Source organism: Dendropsophus ebraccatus, chromosome 4, assembly GCF_027789765.1.
Source record: "Dendropsophus ebraccatus isolate aDenEbr1 chromosome 4, aDenEbr1.pat, whole genome shotgun sequence".
Lineage (NCBI taxonomy): Eukaryota > Metazoa > Chordata > Amphibia > Anura > Hylidae > Dendropsophus > Dendropsophus ebraccatus.
Window position 1 is genome coordinate 116,290,854 of NC_091457.1, and position 19,781 is coordinate 116,310,634.

General features: G+C 43.1%; 1 protein-coding gene across 4 annotated transcripts in view; it reads left to right on the forward strand.

Moving 5' to 3' along the window:
* The window catches only part of CAMK1 (calcium/calmodulin dependent protein kinase I), a 116,024-nt gene that overhangs the window by 76,956 nt on the left and 19,287 nt on the right, over positions 1-19,781 (forward strand). For all 4 annotated transcript variants that reach the window (XM_069966835.1, XM_069966833.1, XM_069966832.1 and 1 more), the window contains exons 3-9: positions 1,584-1,715; positions 13,204-13,278; positions 13,629-13,767; positions 14,411-14,537; positions 14,645-14,720; positions 14,866-14,978; positions 16,641-16,719. In XM_069966835.1, coding sequence (XP_069822936.1) covers positions 1,584-1,715; positions 13,204-13,278; positions 13,629-13,767; positions 14,411-14,537; positions 14,645-14,720; positions 14,866-14,978; positions 16,641-16,719 — 741 coding nt within the window. The remainder of the gene's footprint in view (positions 1-1,583; positions 1,716-13,203; positions 13,279-13,628; positions 13,768-14,410; positions 14,538-14,644; positions 14,721-14,865; positions 14,979-16,640; positions 16,720-19,781) is intronic.

A 19,781-nucleotide genomic window follows, 5' to 3' on the forward strand; every position in this document is an offset into this window, starting at 1 on the left:
AGCATTGCACACCTTTGGCATTCTAGCTATTAATCTGTTGAGGTAAGCTGGAGAAATTGCACCCCACGCTTCTAGAAGCAGCTCCTACAAGTTGGATTGGTTGGATGGGCACTTCTGGCGTACCATACGGTCAAGCTGCTCCCACAACAGCTCAATGGGGTTCAGATCTGGTGACTGCGCTGGCCACTCCATTAACGATAGAATACCAGCTGCCTGCTTCTGCTGTAAATAGTTCTTGCACAATTTGGAGGTGTGTTTAGGGTCATTGTCCTGTTGTAGGATGAAATTGGCTCCAATCAAGCGCTGTCCACTGGGTATGGCATGGCGTTGCAAAATTGAGTGATAGCCTTCCTTATTCAGAATCCCTTTTACCCTGTACAAATCTCCCACCTTACCAGCACCAAAGCAACCCCAGACCATCACATTACCTCCACCATGCTTAACAGATGGCGTCAGGCATTCTTCCAGCATCTTTTCATTGGTTCTGCGTCTCACAAACGTTCTTCTTTGTGATCCAAACACTTCAAACTTGGATTCATCCGTCCACAACACTTTTTTCCAGTCTTCCTCTGTCCAATGTCTGTGTTCTTTTGCCCATCTTAATCTTTTTCTTTTATTGGCCAGTCTCAGATATGGCTTTTTCTTTGCCACTCTGCCCTGAAGCCCAAAATCCCACAGCCGCCTCTTCACTGTAGATGTTGACACTGGTGTTTTGCGGGTACTATTTAATGAAGATGCCAGTTGGGGACCTGTGAGGCGTCTGTTTCTCAAACTGGAGACTCTAATGTGCTTATCTTCTTGCTTAGTTGTGCCTCCCACTTCTTTTTCTACTCTGGTTAGAGCCTGTTTGTGCTGTCCTCTGAAGGGAGTAGTACACACCGTTGTAGGAAATCTTCAATTTCTTAGCAATTTCTCGCATGGAATAGCCTTAATTTCTAAGAACAAGAATAGACTGTCGAGTTTCAGATGAAAGTTCTCTTTTTCTGGCCATTTTGAGCGTTTAATTGACCCCACAAATGTGATGCTGCAGAAACTCAATCTGCTCAAAGGAAGGTCAGTTTTGTAGCTTCTGTAACGAGCTAGACTGTTTTCAGATGTGTGAACATGATTGCACAAGGGTTTTCTAATAATCAATTAGCCTTCTGAGCCAATGAGCAAACACATTGTACCATTAGAACACTGGAGTGATAGTTGCTGGAAATGGACCTCTATACACCTATGTAGATATTGCACCAAAAACCAGACATTTGCAGCTAGAATAGTCATTTACCACATTAGCAATGTATAGAGTGTACTTGTTTAAAGTTAGGACTAGTTTAAAGTTATCGTCATTGAAAAGTACAGTGCTTTACCTTCAAAAATAAGGACATATCAATGTGACCCCAAACTTTTGAACGGTAGTGTATATTTATTTATTATTTTATTTTTTTATTTATTACATCACTTCATTTTCCTTATTTGGCATTGTTCCTCCAAGAACGCTGCCATATTTTTATAATGCTAATCATCCCCTTTAAATCTATTGTATTTGACATTACCTCTGAGTCAATGAGACTAATACTTTTCCCCCTTCTAATCCACAGTGGTGCATTTTCGGAGGTGGTCCTGGCAGAAGAGAAGAAGACCCAAAAACTGGTAGCAATAAAATGCATCCCCAAGAAAGCATTGGAGGGGAAAGAGACGAGTATCGAGAACGAGATAGCAGTGCTGAGAAAGTACGTGCCTGTTCCTCCTCTTTATCTCTCAGCGTTTCCTGAACTTTAGCTGTTAGTTTTGTGTAAGACAAATCTATACCATACAGGGGTCCCTATGGGTGAGCTGCCTATTGCATCTGACTATGACAGCAGCCGTGGTCTGAATCCTGGAGATAACTCGCCGGTCCCTCTAATCTTTATGGTGCTTCTTAATCACAGCCTGCAGTCTTGTGGGGGTGGGAGGTGACTACTCCATCAGACATTTATAGAATATTCTATAGTATTTTTTTTTACCTTTTTATATAGCATAAGCAGGCCCTTATTACAATGACTGCTGTTTGCTATACAGTCTCCTTAGCCCTCTCAGAATGTAAGCCCTGTCACCTAGATTTGAGGTTAGATACAGATACTAACTTGTTCTTTTCTCTAATCTATATCTGTTTTCTGGGGGCAGCCATCTTGCCTATGATTCTGCTTTGCTAACAGCATTTACAACAGCTACATAGACTGCAGACTGGAGGGTTCTCATTGACTTCTATGGAAAAATCTTGCCACGGTCATTGTGCAAGAGGGGATAAGAGCTTTGGTCATCACCTATTGTGCATTGCCTAGGTATATTTACTCTGTGGGACACAATGCTTCAATGTGCCAATGTGCTAGTGGTTTAACTAAACTTGCTCATCTCTAGTAAGGACCCGATTGGATTCAGAGATTATTGGCTGAACAAGCGATATCGCCCCTTGAAGTAGGTGTAGCGAGCAGCTGTCAAAAGAGCAAATGTTTGTTCTTCAGCTGATCACTAGGTTGTGACCTGCTAAATAAAAGTCATCTTTCATCATCTGCGTGTAATAAGGTAAGGACTGATGGAAGCAGAAGACCGCACAAACACTCCAGTGATCATTTATGCAGCCCTCCCTCCACGATAGGCTGGTTTATGATAGGCAAGTCTTGTAATAGGCTGGTTTATGATAGGCAAGTCTTGTAATAGGCTGGTTTATAATAGGCAAGACTTGAAATATACTGGTTTATGATAGACAAGTCTTGTAATAGGCTGGTTTATAATATACTGGTTTATGATAGGCAAGTCTTGTAATAGGCTGGTTTATGATAGGCAAGTCTTGTAATAGGCTGGTTTATAATAGGCAAGTCTTGTAATATACTGGTTTATGATAGGCAAGTCTTGTAATAGGCTGGTTTATGATAGGCAAGTCTTGTAATAGGCTGGTTTATAATAGGCAAGTCTTGTAATATACTGGTTTATGATGGTCAAGTCTTTGTTATCGGCTGGTTTATGATAGGCAAGTCTTATAATAGGCTTGTTTATGATAGGTCAGTCTTGTAAAAGCCTGGTTTATGATGGGCAAGTCTTGGAATAGGCTGGCTTATGATGGGCAAGTCTTGGAATATGCTAGTTTAGGATAGGCAAGTCTTGTAATAGGCTGGTTTATGATAGGCAAGTCTTGGAATATACTGGTTTATGATAGGCAAGTCTTGGAATAGGCTGGTTTATGATGGGAAAGTGTTGGAATAGACTGGTTTATGTCCTGTTTCAACTGCAGTACCTTTTAAAGAAGTATTGCAGCCTCTAAAAACTCATCCTGTATGCACAGGATAATGGGATAAGTGTCTGATTGTGAAAGTCTGACCGAATCCCCCCCCCCCCCCAGCTGCATGGAGCAGTGCATCTGTACATGTGCCCATAGATAATATCCCGTGCATTGTTATTTTATGAAGAATACAAGTAATTACTAAAACTGACATATGAGGAGACCTAAGCGGTGCTCTTTAATACTGGGTTACGTCAACTACGTTTGTTTTTTACCACACTCTCCATTGCATTGATGTTTTCTATTTCTGGGCCTGGTAATGTGTATGTATTTTTATATGCAGCCTATACATCCTGACGTAACTACTCAGGTGACAGAACATCCCTAGGGTGGGATAGGTGTGCACGCATTATATGTCAGATGATGTATAGGAAGCTATGGCAGCATATTTCTATACCATCACCATGATGTTAATGTTCCTTATTTTTACATTTTGACTCATCCAACGACATGCTAGAAATTATTTTCAGAATAACTATTCTATAATGAGTAAACTGATGTAGACCAGCTCTCACAAGAGCTTGCAGTCTATTCACTTATACTCATTGTGACTGACCCTGCTCCGCACTCTCATGTAATGTGAACACTGACCTGTCATATCACTTAATGGCTTATTCCCATTTTAGACTTTTACCTTTTCACGCCCCCTGGTGTTCTTCTTGTTTCTGCCAGCTCGCCATCGCCTCTGCTGGAACTTCAGAGCTGTTCTCTGAGGTTGCTCAGCCAATCACTGGCAGCAGTACTGTCCCGCCTCAACTAGTGATTGGCTGAGCAACCTGTCATTTCAGAGAACAGCTCTGAAGTACCAGCAGAGATGGTAGCAAGCGGTCTGTCTTGTCAAAGTCCACTGTAGAAGCTCAACAGCAGGGGTTGGGGAGCTTGGACAGGTACTGTATGTATAAAGTTTTATTATTTTTGAACACAGTCATCATCCGTCGGCTGTGCATCACTATTACACGTAGCGTTGTGTGGTCAGTGGCCAATCACACGATCGGCCGATGTTCATTGTCATAAGCTGATCGTTTCGGCCTCATTCTGCAGATTATCGCTCGTGTAATAAGGCCCTTAGACAACTCCTATTCAGAGGATCTATGAAAGCATTTGAATGCAACAAAGAGAAGGTTCCATGCTCAGGGCTCTCTCCATTCACCAGAGTTGTCAGCCATTGCAAAAAGCTGCCCTCCCCCTGAAGGACCTGACTTATCAGTGTATTACATGGACAGCCTATTGATTTTAGAGGGCTTATTCTTGCCTCTCTGCGCTCCCCCAGTGTCATCCTGCAGTGTCTTCTGGTCTCTTACTGTACAGTCCCTCCTCAACTTCAGAGACTGACTCGTTTCGGCAGGGACAACGTGCTAAGCCAATGAATGGCCATTGTGCTGTCCCGTCATTGATTGGCTGTGCGGGCTGTCACTGCCCAGAGGGGTCTGTCTGAGAAGTGGCAGCGCCGTCGTTTAGCGGGGGACCAGAAGATGCAGAAGGACCTCGGGAGAGTATGGTGAGGTAAGATTCGGTTATTTATTATTATCTATACAAGCACAGCAATATATAATAATTTTAAAGAGCCAGAGTACCCCCTTAGAATGAAGCCATACGGTGAGAATTTTCTGGCAGTCTCTCCTGGTAATTGCAGTCACCATCGGCGGACCTAGTAATTGTACCCCCATTATGGAAGCTGAAGATTCAATGTCTGAAATGCTAAAATGAGGGCAAATGGTTAACTCCGCTTTCTGTTCTGGAAAGTATATAAAACTCACAAGTTTCCATGGTGATGCTGTAAACCCTGAGTGCTCGGCATTGAGCTCTCTGTAACAGGTCACTTCAGGCGTTGCAGGGCCGTGTGTCCATTGTTGGCCTTTGGCTATGAATGGTATTAGAGTGACAGGGATAAATTACATGTTAAAAGGCTGATAAAGCTGTACGTCTCATACACTGCCCATACACAGAGCTGCAGCAATACAATTATACAACGCATTAACTAGCCAGTTCTGCAAAACTACAACTCTGACAGACAGGGTGGGAGTTGTAGTTTGACAGCTGGAGATTCACCACTACACCAGTGTATCACTTCAGCTTGTGTTGCAGGCAGCGGCAGGTGTCGCATCCATCTAGGATTTTATCTGCGTAAAGATGGGATGGGAGAGATGGTGCCATAGGTGCCCTGCCATAGAGATCTACTAACAACAAAGTGAATGAATGTATTTTTTTTTTATGTTTATAGCCAGATACTGAAAAAAAGCTTTTCTAATTTTGTAATTTTTTTTTTATTTCATGTTTTGTACATTATTATAGGGGAAGCCATCATGTCTGAGTTGTTTTAGGCTGGGTTCACACTACGTATATTTCAGTCAGTATTGTGGTCCTCATATTGCAACCAAAACCAGGAGTGGATTCAAAACACAGAAAGGCTCTGTTCACACAATGGTGAAATTGAGTGGATGGCCGCCATTTAATGGCAAATATTTGCTGTTATTTTAAAACAACGGCTGTTGTATTGAAATAATGGCAGTTATTTACTGTTATATGGCGGCCATCCACTCAATTTCAACATTGTGTGGACATAGCCTTTCTGTGTTTTTAATCCACTCCTGGTTTTGGTTGCAATATGAGGACCACAATACTGACTGAAATATACGTAGTGTGAACCCAGCCTTAAACAGCATTTAAAGATATTCTTTACAGCAAACCCCATAGCTACAATAGACTGGCCCAGAAAATATTTATTACAATGGGATCATTTTCTGGGCATGCTGTGTGACCCATGCAGAGGCCATTCTAGAGGGAGAGTGAGCTGTGATCATCACCAGTTGTCTATTTTTGTGGCCCCATCACCTTTGGCCCCGTTCACACTGAGCAAATGTGGCAGAATTCCGCGGTGCTCAGTGTCCCGCTGTGAGTGAATGAGAAGGCACACGCTCCTCCACTGCCGCCGTTCTCTGCTCAAAGGAGTAAAGTGTTATTTCTTTGAGCAGAGAGAGGAGGAAGCGGACAGGCGCACACCCTCTCATTCACTCACATTGGGACACTGAGCGTGGCGAACTTCCGCGCATTTGCTCAGTGTGAACGAGGCCATTCACTGTAATTCTGTCTGTGATTATAAGTATGGCACCGCTGGAAAGTGACAGAGCAGTATGTCTCAGTTTAGTTTTAGGCTTAGTGGTCAGAATGAAAACTGCAAGATTTCAGGAAAATTTTAAAATATTGATAGAGACATGGAAAAAAGTTCACCGAAAGATATAAAAATATAAAAACATTTTAACTATAGATAACACATTTCTGTTAAGGAGCAGAAGGAGATGAACAGATTGAAATAAGTCCCTGCTCTTTTTGCTCAGAATGTCTACGTACAATAGATGACTGATGTGGACAGCAAAGAGTGAAATAATTATTTAGAAAAAAATAGTTTAGTTATTCCAGGCAGCCACTTTAAACTTGCCGTTCCTTTCAGATAACTGTCAGCTGAGCACTCACTGGGTCAACAGCTGTCTCTGTTGATCCCCACATACACAAGCTTTTGTAGCCGAGTTGAACATGTACATATTTCAGGGGATGAAGAAAGGAAGTTGCTGCCAGACTATTTTGGCAGCAGCTTATCTTTCTGAGAACAAAAGAATCGTTGATGGTAAAATCAGAATGTCCAACTTCTTCTTTCCCTTGACAGCAGATGTTGGAGAAGAGTCAAGATGCCTCCATATACACAAAAAGACCTACAGACCCTACCAAAAAGAGGTGGGTGCCCAGGACTAATCCCTGAGATACCAACCTTAAGTCTCTGTCACAACTGTGGTCTGTTCTAGGACCTGCCAGCATGGATCACAGCACCTATGGGTGTGTGCATGAGGCCATACAAAGCTACGGGTCTGTAATCCGTCCATGATTGTGGACAGAAAATATGGATATGTGGTTGTATCCTTATGGTATGGAGACATCTCAGAGCACATTCCTAGAGAGCGGGAATAAGTAGCACTCCTGCCGTGCTCCTCACTAGTTCTAGCGATTGGATCTCTGCAATGTCTGAATGACCAGAGAGCAGTTACCATTAAATCTCGCTGTCAGGAGATCATTTGACACTTTGGTAAGGGCAGTTTCTGTGCAGAAACCAGATTGTACTGGGTTGAAAAGTAATTTAGCAGAGAGATAGTGGATTGGGCAGAGGAGACTAAACTTTCCAAGAGTCTAGAGATGAAGGGGAAACAAGGTGCCTGAAGAAGGCTATGTTAATATCATCTTTCTTCAAAAAAAAAAGAAAAAAAAAAAAGACTGTCCCAATTCTGAGGAGACAGTCCCAGCAAAACCATGTCTCGGGTATGTCCTGAGGCAACAGGGAGAGGAGTCTCTGGGGGACTAGAGGAACCATACTGGTGAGGTAAGTATAGCTTTTTTTTTTCTTTTTTTTTTTAAATACAGATAAAGGGACAAGAGGATGCTGAAGGGGGTACTGGTATGATGATGAAGGGACAGGAGGAGGATGAAGGGGGAAATAGTATGATGATGGAGAGGCAGGAGGATGAGAGGGGTAGTACTATGATGGAAGGGCAGGAGGATGAAGGAGGTAGTAGTATTACAATGGAGGAGGAAGGAGGATTGGAGGGGTAGTACTATGATGATGGAAGGGCAGGAGGATGAAGGGGGTAGTAGTATGATGGAGGGGGAAGGAGGATTGGAGTGGTAGTACTATGATGATGGAAGGGCAGTAGGATGAAGGGGGTAGTAGTATGATGATATGAGGTGCAGCTGCATCATATGGGTACAAACTACCAGTATGTACAGTCAGTTAGTAGAATGCTATCTCTGAGTTTCAGCCTGCTCTGATTGGGGTGTTTAATATACTGGGGACCTAATACTGGGGTGTGTAATGCTCCTTTTGTGTCATTCTGACTGTAAATAATTTTTACTGGAAAATTTTAAACCCACACCCATGATAGGCCACACCCACAATAAGCCACACCACTTTTTAACGCTTAGGTGTCCCTGTAAAATTTTTAAATGTTGGCAACCATGGAATTGGTCCAAAGTTTTCCTATTGAATTCTATTAAATCTTGGAGTACATGGCCAGGTCTTCAGCACTGAGATCTGTGCTAGTCGGCTGCACTGAGTACTGATACACGTATTGAATATTCGTGTGGTGATCGGGGTGGTTGGAATGAAATAGACTCCTTTGGCGTGATGAAGGGCACTGTTGTAGGTTATGAGCATGAACTTGTAGAGGAATTTTTTTAATAAATGTGATTTTCTCCATAGACATCTGGCACACCTAGAGCACTGCTGAAGAAAACAAGCTTGAGGCGTCTGTTAAGGTTGCTGACATCTGTGTAGTGAAGGTTCAGAGTGTAGGGGGTGCAGCTTCCTCTACGGTGGTTTTTAGAGTTTCATTGTAAATGTTTGGCGGCCAGATTGGGATGAGAGAGGGAAGAGATTGAGAATGGGGGTGACTGTTATTGAATATTAATAGAGGGTAGACTTCTGTATGTGCACTAGGCAGAGGGGTCCTTAGATGCATGGGCGTCTTTGATGGTAAAGAGAAAAGGGTTTTGGTATGTGAGAGGGGGGAAAACTGACCAGAGCTGGAAGTAGTATATGGAATATATCTGTTATTGATATTTTTCCAATATAAAGGTAAAATCCGTAAATAATCAGGTAGGGTTTTGGTATGTGAGAGGGGGGAAAACTGACCAGAGCTGGAAGTAGTATATGGAATATATCTGTTATTGATATTTTTCCAATATAAAGGTAAAATCCGTAAATAATCAGGTACTTGATGCTTTGTTCCTATGTGTGACCTATATGGTACACGTGTCCGTTGTCAGGTCACTGTGGGGGGCAGCCTTTAATCTGGAGCCAATGCTAAAATGCTCTCTGATACCCAGAATTGTCAAATCCTGATGCAAACTAAGAATAGCAGCGACATCTGTGCAGCGTCTTTCAGTGCGGGAGGCTTTAATCTGCGGCCTCCATCCTGTTATCTGCTCCAGGATCTCCCTGCCTTTCTCTTGTCTAAACCTGAGGATGATTAAGAAATCCCTCATTTGCCAAAGCAGCAGTAATGGCACAAATGACTGCATGATTCCCTCTAATGCACTGATCTCTATAGTCTATAGGGATTTACAGGGATTGGCCTTTTTCGACCACGTAGCCTGTCCTTTTCCCCCAACCCCCTATTGTTTCTGTCTGTATTTACAAGTGATACAGTGTGCATAGATATTACATTGTCTTGCTGTATCTATGTACTTGGACTTCGCTGCTGATAAACATTAGTCTAGTTCCAACTTTGTTGCAGGATGGTGACAGATGAGCTTTGTAGGTTGGAGCCTTCACATGGACTGAATTTTTCTTAAAGGGGTTATTCCAGACTAGAAAAAAATAGCTGCCTTCCCTACCCCAGAAACAGCATTACAAAAATTTAATTCTGTTTCCACCTAGTTTTCTCAGTTGTTTTTTGTTGTGCCTTCTATATTTTCAAGGCATATAAGATTTGATTTATCTTCCTCGATGCTTTGATATTTTCCTTGGTCTACCTGTATGGTTTCCTTTTATAACCTTCCTATTTTGTTTATGCTGACAGGGAACAACCAACATCTTTGGCCGCACTTCTTCAATCTTGATAAATTTTTATAATCTTTTCTATTGAAACAATTGACATCTCTCTTGTTGGGGCCAAGTTTTCTTTCAGTGAGCTAAATCCCCAGCTCAGTACGGTCTGTATCCATTTGCCGTTGACGGTTTTTTGTGTTCTTTAGTTGTTCAGATAAGACGTATTCCATAAAGCAATTTCCTTAAATTTTTTTAATAAGGTTTCATAAATCCAGAATGGTTAGCTTTTAAACATTGCTTTTGTACAATGTAAAAAAGCAAAGTGACATCCTGTAAGTGTGGGGATTCCGATTATATATTACCCCAGAAAAACTGTTTGCCACTAAGCATCTCTTCTATGCAATCCACTGCCCATTGTTAGGAGAAATCCGTCTCTGGCAACAGGCACAGCAAGACAGATTACAGAATGTAGGAGTGGGGAATATCATGTGCTCTGTGCAGGAGATGAGAGAAAAGGAGCCTGAGAATTCCTGGGCTGTGTACCTGCAAGGTGTGAGCCTCTAGCTGATCTGCATATACAAGGTAAATCTGTCTATATAAGCTGATCTGTCTATACAAGGTAAATCAAGGCTTCCCTTCTAACAGCAGTTATCAGTTTAACCTCTTGCTTGCTTTGCTGCTGCTATATTCACTTTCTGTTTATAGACCATTTTAAAGCCATTGCCACCTTGTCAGCTTTACACCAGTCTAATTTCATAGATCTGATCCAACCTCTTTTATTTGGAACCTTGTGTCTCTATCCACTTTACTGTAGTTTCCTAGGCATCTCCTGGCCTTGCAGTAGTTTTCCACCTTTATGCCATCCTGTCAGTGGGCGCTGTGTGAGGAGGTGGAGGTGAGGACTGAGCTTTTCTCTCGGCACAGTCACAGGATCTTGTCTTTGTCTGCTAAAGACTTGACAGACTGTGCTAGTGGGAGGAAGTGAGAGGTGAACGTGTGTAAATACATCCTGGTCCAGCTCTCCTGCGCCTGGATAAAAGGCGGGCATGTTTACCTTTGTTACCAGTCGCTCGTTGGCGTTTTCCCTGAAATCTTTTTTACGTGATTGATGCCGTAAACAATATCTTGTGAAGAATAGAACATGTATTCACACACATGCAAATCCTCCTGTGCGCCCCCATGGCTACAGAAGCCCCTTTTGTTATCCGCATAGTCTGGCTTAGGTGGGCATTGTTGCTTTAACCCTGACTCCTGTATTTCGTCTCACAGCTCACCCACTACAATCCTTTCATCTCTTCCAACTTTCACATACGTGGGCTGTGTAGAGAGAACACTGCATGTAGCAGCATGACTCAGACAAGGGGCCTCGCTCTGCACAGTTTCTGGATTCATTGTTAGATATATCTTATCTTATCCTTCTGCCCTGGTCATCCCCGGACTTTAGGATGCCTGTTAAAGGAAAACTCTGCTTAACACTGTAGCTAGTTGTTACAGGAGCTGCACTTCAGTCACATCCAGAGCTGCCTTCACTGTTCATGAGTAAATTTACTGCCAACTTTTTATATTAGATCATTGATGTTTATTACAAATCTGTCCTTAAAGGGATCTTCCTATCTCAACTAATATAGTTAAACTTGTAGGGCTCATCAGGTAAATACATACATTTATTTAGCAGATTTGCCTCCTTCTCCTGATCTGCTGCTCTTGCTCTCCCATTGTTGTCAGCTTGTTGTCTAAGTTACCGACCACCACTCTGCTCTAAAAGCAGTGGTATGGCCATAGTGTGTGTGTGTGTGTATATATATATATATATATATATATATATATATATATATATATATATGCAAAAAAGGGGTCCGTGGAGCCTCAGTTACGAGTCTCAAAACACGGGAATAGCCAGATATCCCTCTCTCCAGAGAAGGAAGCCCATTGCTAAGGGGTGCCTCCTAGTGGGGAGAGCACCAAACCACCCTGATACGTAGTCCCTCAGGTCCTCACTCTGTAGCGAGCTTTGGGACCTAAATAGGGAAACACCAGGGTGGCCCCTGTGAGTCAAAGTCTAACTCTGTGGCGAGTATAACGACATAAGACAAGGGTTACCAAGGCTAGGCATCCATCCACAGACTGCAGTTTCGGGGTATTTGCCCCTCGTCAGTGTGGAGCAGGATTCTGGCTACTGGGGCAATGATAAATAGACCAACAAAACACAACAATCACTGAACTCAGGGAGAACAGTGAAAAATTCCAATGGAGTACTCATTTACGAGTCTCCACTGATTGTCCCATACAAAATTTGAATATGCAAAAAAGGGGTCCGTGCAGCCTCAGTTACGAGTCTCAAAACACGGGAATAGCCAGATATCCCTCTCTCCAGAGAAGGAAGCCCATTGCCAAGGGGTGCCTCCTAGTGGGGAGAGCACCAAACCACCCTGATACGTAGTCCCTCAGGTCCTCACTCTGTAGCGAGCTTTGGGACCTAAATAGGGAAACACCAGGGTAGCCAGAATCCTGCTCCACACTGACGAGGGGCAAATACCCCGAAACTGCAGTCTGTGGATGGATGCCTAGCCTTGGTAACCCTTGTCTTATGTCGTTATACTCGCCACAGAGTTAGACTTTGACTCACAGGGGCCACCCTGGTGTTTCCCTATTTAGGTCCCAAAGCTCGCTACAGAGTGAGGACCTGAGGGACTACGTATCAGAGTGGTTTGGTGCTCTCCCCACTAGGAGGCACCCCTTGGCAATGGGCTTCCTTCTCTGGAGAGAGGGATATCTGGCTATTCCCGTGTTTTGACTCGTAACTGAGGCTCCACGGACCCCTTTTTTGCATATTCAAATTTTGTATGGGACAATCAATGGAGACTCGTAAATATATATATATATATATGTGTGAGTGTGCCAATTTACAGTAAACCCGAACTCTCGTCATTTGACTCCTGGTGGCTGGAGAAGATGGATGCGGCCCTAGGGCTGCCAGGAACCCATTGATACAGCCATAGGCTGTAGAATCACTTTTGTTTGGCTAACAAGGCATAGCATAAGATGGCATGTGCCACCTAACATAAGCAGCCATCTATTGGGTATCAACAGATGCACCCATTAGGTTCCCCAACCTTTTCCTTTCCAGCCGTAGTAAAACTACTATTCTCATCATGCTTCAGAGGATAATGGGAGTCAGTTTTTGAACAGCTAGAGAGCCACAGGTTGGGAAACACTGCCCTAGGTATCTATTAAGACTGCTTCTAGATGCCTGAAGTTTTTAGATGTCTGTCTAACTAAAGAGACAAGTACAACTGTAAAAAAAAAAAAAAAAAAGTGTTTTTTGTGTAGTCATCTAATCTGCAATAATTGCTATTTTTGTTTCTTTAAGGATCAAGCATGCAAACATTGTGTCTTTGGAGGATATATACGAAAGTCGCAGTCACCTGTACCTCATCATGCAGCTGTGAGTTTAGATCTGTCTGCTTATGACCAAAAAGGCTGAATTGTAATATTTGTTTTTTGTAGATGTCTGATGCCTCCTGCTGGTGATCCGATATAATTACACATTTGCTACTTCTGTTGCAGCTGGCGTCTCAGCGTTGTAAAATCAGTCTAGACTTTTCTTCAGGGACTGTCACTGAATGACTGTCACTGATTATTTTTTTTAAATCTTTAGTTAGTATGGTTAGGTTTAGATGATCACCAATGAGTAGGTGATGCATTCTCCCTCTTATATCATCTGCTTATAATTCTGAATACAACATCTGAATTGATGTTTATAACCTGCACCTTGCCCTCTGTGTTATGTTGCAGGGTGTCTGGGGGTGAGCTGTTTGACAGGATTGTAGAGAAAGGATTCTACACAGAGAAAGATGCCAGCCAACTCATCAAGCAGATCTTGGACGCTGTAAAATACCTCCATGATATGGGGATCGTACATCGGGATTTAAAGGTATATAACAAGCGAAAGGGGCTCCATGCTGTACACAACAGGCAACGGGGCTCCATGCTGTACACAACAGGCAACGGGGCTCCATGCTGTACACAACAGGCAACGGGGCTCCATGCTGTACACAACAGGCAACGGGGCTCCATGCTGTACACAACAGGCAACGGGGCTCCATGCTCTACACAACAGGCAACTGGGCTCCATGCTATACATAACAGGCAACAGGGCAGAATAAAGTAAGCCAGCAGTCTAGGGATCAGTCCAAAAGTTTATCCTTCAAAAACAGACGTCATGCAGATGATAGACAGTGTGTCATTTGTGCATGAAGTCTGTTTTTATGGAGCTTTGAATGAATAAATTTCTGGACTGCTGGCTTACTTTATCCTGTTCTTGGATGTGATGAGCACTGCACTGCCATGCAACAGCATCTACACTACATGGGATTTATACTGATTCTCTCAAGCTATTAACTTATCTTGAGTTACATTTATACATTACTCCTATCAAATAGTTTTGCTGGTTTCCTGTTAGCTCTCATGGCTTTGACTGTCCTATCTTTGATGTCAGCCCTGCCCCCATCTTGTTGCTATGACACTTTAGATTGACAGTCAGATGTGTGATGTGCGGTGTTCTGCCTTTTCTTCAGCCGGAGAACCTGTTATACTACAGCCTGGATGAAGATTCCAAAATAATGATCAGCGATTTTGGGCTATCAAAGATCGAAGGTTCTGGAAGTGTCATGTCAACCGCTTGTGGGACACCGGGATATGTTGGTGAGGATACAGTCCATATCATTGATATCATGTGATCTACATGCATGTATTGTTATATATTCATGTTGTCTCTGTAATAGGTTACATAATAAGCTTTTGTCTCCCAGCTCCAGAGGTCCTGGCTCAGAAGCCGTACAGTAAAGCTGTGGACTGCTGGTCGATTGGGGTTATCGCCTACATTTTGTAAGTTTCCACTGCGACCTATAGACATACAGTAGCTGCAATTCTGCTGTTTAGTGTGCGTTCAGCTCTGCTCATCCTGTGTTGTGTGCAGTGCAGAGGATTACGGTAATAACACCTGTTAACACTTTCACTGCTCTCCCTGCAGGCTGTGCGGTTACCCCCCATTCTATGATGAAAATGATGCCAAACTCTTTGAGCAGATCTTGAAAGCCGAATATGAGTTTGATTCTCCGTATTGGGACGACATTTCAGACTCTGGTAACTATTTTATTTAAAACGTTTGAAATAAAGTCTATGGCCGCCATTTAATGGCAAATATTTGCAGTTGTTTTAAAACAATGGCCATTGTTTAGAAATAACGGCCATTATTTGCCGTTAATCAGCGGCCATCGGCTACATTTCAACAGTGTGTGAAGTGTGAACATACCCTTTCTGTGTTTGCAATCCACTCCTGGTTTTGGCTGAAAAATACTGAGCAAAAATACTGTGTGGGAACATAGCCTAAGGTCATGTTCACATGGTGTAAGAACATCGGCCATTCTGGTGTGCCCACACTCCAATTATACCATTTGACCACAGTGTAAAGTACGGTGTGGAGCCGCACTCTGAGCACAGCCTATTTTCTAAGGCCGCTGTTCAACCAACTGCAGCCATAGAAAATAGACATGTCAATTATTTTTTATGGCCGCAAAGAACAACGGCCGCAGTGTTTACAGTGTATATACACTACGGCTGTTGTTCTATACACTTTAAAGTCAACAGCCATTGTTTGTTTAAATAATACAGTTTGTGAATGTGGCCTAAAGGTAAAGGGAAATGTAGGTTCCAGTGACCACCAATGTTTATAATGTGACATAAAAACCGAATGAGTGGTCCTATACCACACTCATAGTATGAGATTTTAGAGGGTGGAATAAAACAGCAGTCAAATTAGCAAAAGTAGAAAGCACTATAGTTTATGAAAAAGCAAATAAAGTGGTGCCTTGGATTACGAGCATAATTCGTTCCGGGACCGTACTGCAAATCCAAATCCACAAAGCAAATTTTCCCATTAGAAATCTCTAAAATGCAGACAATTGGTTCCACACCCCCAAATTTTTTTTTTCTGAATAACAAGTAGAACAGATGCAACAAACAATGAGAAACAGCTCAGTATGTCAGTATGTGTATATAGCTGAGTGTATATAGCAGTGTGTATAGCTGAGTGTGAGTGCAGGCACATTATGAAGCCGGAATGGAGAGGATGGAAAACACAAGGACTGACCGACTGCAGGGAGTATGAAGGAATTAGCAGGACATACAGTATGTGAGCACATAAACGCGCTCTCTGTCTGGAGAGAGGGGTTACAGCTATAAAGAGATTACTTCCACAGTCCTGTCGCCTGATGCAAGCCCCAGCTTGAAGTGGATCTGCTATGATTTGGAAGGTGAGGGAGACTTCCTGGGTCAGAGTACAGGGCTGTAGACCCCGCTATGCAGACCATGTGCCCCCTCCACTCCCCCTCCCACCGAGTACAGGGAGCTCTTAAACCAAAGCAAAGCTCTTAAACCAAGTTACAATTTTGAAAAACTGTGAGCTCTTCTTGCAAAACACTCTTAATCCAAGTTACTCTTAAACCAAGGTACCACTGTATTACAGTAAAATAAAAGAAGTCTGCCTATAAGAGACATAAAGGGAATTGAGCATGATCTGAAACTAGTGGGTGGGAAGATTAGAAGCAATGGTTGAAAATGTTATTTTACTAAAAGAGTAGTAAAAGCTCGGAAACAAACTTCCAGATGTGGTTGGTAAATCCACAGTTTGTGAATGTGTAAACCTTCTTGGGACATATATTTTATCCTAAGATAATAATAAAGGAAATAATAGATGGGCCGGGTGTTTGTATAGCTCTCATTGAATTTAACTTTACTTTATTACAGCAAAAGATTTTATTCAGCATTTAATGGAAAAAGATCCTAATAAGCGATACACATGTGACCAAGCCTTGCAGCATCCATGGTAAGATAACTGGGGACCTTGTACATTGTATATACCTTGAAAAATTTGTAACAATGGAGAAGTCCACCCAGACTATGGGAGAGATTTATCAAACATGGTGTAAAGTGAGACTGGCTCAGTTGCCCCTAGCAACCAATCAGATTCCACCTTTCATTTTCCAAAGAGTCTGTGAGGAATAAAACGTGGAGTCTGATTGGTTGCCGGGGGCAACTGATCCAGTTTCCCTTTACACCATGTTTGATAAATCTCCCCCTAAGGCCCCGTTCCCACTGAGGAAAGGTAGCGGAATTCCGCGACAGGGCAGGAGCGCGCCTCCCATAGACTCCCATTATGAGCGGGAGGCTAACGGCATTCAGCGGCGGACAATTCCGTCGCGGAATTCCGCTACCTTTCCTCAGTGGGAACGGGGCCTTAGTGTATAAAAAGGCAGTCTCCGCCTGACCTTTCCTCTCCCTATAACTGGCTTAGCACCTTTCTCATTGACGCACAGTGTTAAGCCGGTGAGTAACAATGGTTTCTCCTTTTGTGGACTCTTTTCATCCATATATTACTTTTTTTCAGTCCTTTCACTTTTTTGACTCTTAGAAAACTGGGTTGCAATTATTTTGGCAGTCGTTACACCTCCCACAGCTTTGCCAGTATCCTGAATGGCGTATCTACCTAGCTGTGTAGTTTACGTTTCATTGTCACTGCAGAACTGCTCAAGCCTGAATGACAGCTTGAGGGATGTAATGGCAGCTGTCACATGCACACTTTCCTAGCACGACTTAAAGGCTTAAATTTACTGATAAACGTTTTAATTTCAAGGTAAAACTTGTTTTTTTTTTTGTTGTTTTTTTTTTTAAGGGTGGGCCACTTTAGACACTCTTTTTGTTGGTAGGTTTCGCTGAAAGTAAGAGATGATCATAGGGAGCAATCAGCAATAATCTACAGCAAGCATTACATTTTCCTGCAGCGCCACCACAGGGGAAGTGAAGCATTACATGCTATACTCCCAACCATAATCTTTCTGAGAATGCTTAAAGGACAAGTGCCATGAAAAACTTTTTCCCAGTAATTGAAGCACATTACCAGGTTGTATAACTCTGTAATATGCTTCAATCACCTATCTGCCTCCCTTCCCTGTCTTTTCCCCCCTCCACCCCCCACCAGGAAGTGTCCTGACTCACACAGACCTGATTACTGTTGTCACCGTCACCAAGCTCTTCTCTCAGCTCCTTCTCCTGTTACACTAGCCTCCCCCCTCCCCTGCCTTGTCAGGTGACAGGCTTGCTCACCTCCGATTGGCTGAACAACTGCAAGCCATCACTTGTCACATCTCACTTGCTTCTCTTCCCTCTGACTGACTCGGGCACATAGGCAGCTCCCCCCTCCCCTCATACTCTCTCTCCTGCTGCCGTGGACTCAGTGAAGGAGTCATGTCACTAGAGAAGATAAGCTGAGCAAGCAGAGTCACCTGACAAGGGGGGGGGAGGCACCTAGAGCAGCCCTCCTGCTGATGACTCATCCTCACAAGAAGGAGATGCCTGGTGACCGTGACGACAGTAATCAAGTCTGTGTGAGTTAGGACACTTCCTGGTGGGGGGTGGAGGGGGGAAAAGACAGGGAAGGGAGGCAGATAGGTGATTGAAGCATATTACAGAGTTATATAACTTTGTAATGTGCTTCAATTACTGGGAAAAAGTTTTTCATGGTACTTGTCCTTTAAATTTCATGTATAGAATTTGACTGCAAGGCAAACATTCCAGATCTGCAGCAAATCACCTGAGAATTCAGATTATGAAGCTGCAGAATAAAAGGAAACATTACAGACTGAGAAAATCTACATTCCATTGCTTTCAATATTACAATGACCTCTGCTTAACCCTTACACAACCCTCCCCCTTCCTCCTTTTCAGCAGCATCATAAGACATCATGGCGATATCTGTCATGCATACATGTTCTTGGAGGATCTTAAAACAAGAGGCCTTTAATATACAGCAGGAAAAAATATTCCCACCTACAAAGAAGACCTGTTAGTTTTTATCACAGACCTGTTAGTTTTTCTTTAAGGCCAGTTTTACAAGTACTGGATCTGCAGCAGGTTTCACGCTGCAAATTTGCAGTGAAATCCGCTGCAGATCCCTTCCCTATTAGTTTATGAGAATACATACTTGCAGTATGTAAGTGACAGCCCCGTTAACCCCAGCCGACCTAGCATACTGTACCTGCTCCAGGCTCCGGCTTGCTTCAGAGGTTCCTGGCTGGATGTCCAGTTCAGCCAATCAGTGCGCTGCCCCACTGCAGCGCACTGATTGGCTGAGCGGGTCATCCAGACGCTGGGAGCCCGACTTCTCCTTTAAGTTCTGTTGTTCCCTAGTGCACCAAAATGCCTCATTAGCATAGAAGATAAACTTCTAATATCACGGAAAAGACACTGAGGTTTACCTTCCTCCTTAGTGCCCTGTGTAATATAGGGAGATATCAGCATGTTAGATACTTCTTTTAAAGAAACATACACACGGTTTTGTTCCAGCCTAAAATAGCTGATAACAGTGAACTCTACGTTGCATTAAATTGGTCAGCAAATATAAATATGTTTACACTTTAGGTGTTTTGTACCTTCAAAGGGTATTCCACTATTTTCAGTCTCCTTCTTCCCAGTTCTGAGCCTGCTGCTTTTTGCTGTGAGCTGTTCTCTCTGTCTTCCCCTTCTCTTTCCTCTCTTACTTAATGGCTCATATAAACAGCTCCCTGTCTCTGCACACTGTAATGCTCCGAAGGTTAATCTAAGGTCAAATTACTGATGACCTCGCTGTGATTAACCCTTTCACCATTAGAGTGCAGATGCAGCCAGCCAGGGACACTAATTACATGTGTTTACACGAGCAGTCTCTGAAGGGAGGGCGGGAGGAGGGGAGACAAAGGGAACAGCTTACACACAGCTTTCTGTGTCTTCAGCAGAAAGCAGAAGGCTCAGAACTGGGGGAAAGAGATTGAAGCGGTAATAAAAAGTATGGAAAGAGTCTCCAGGAAGAGGGATGATTCAACATGTATTTTACCAGAGCAGAATACCCCATTA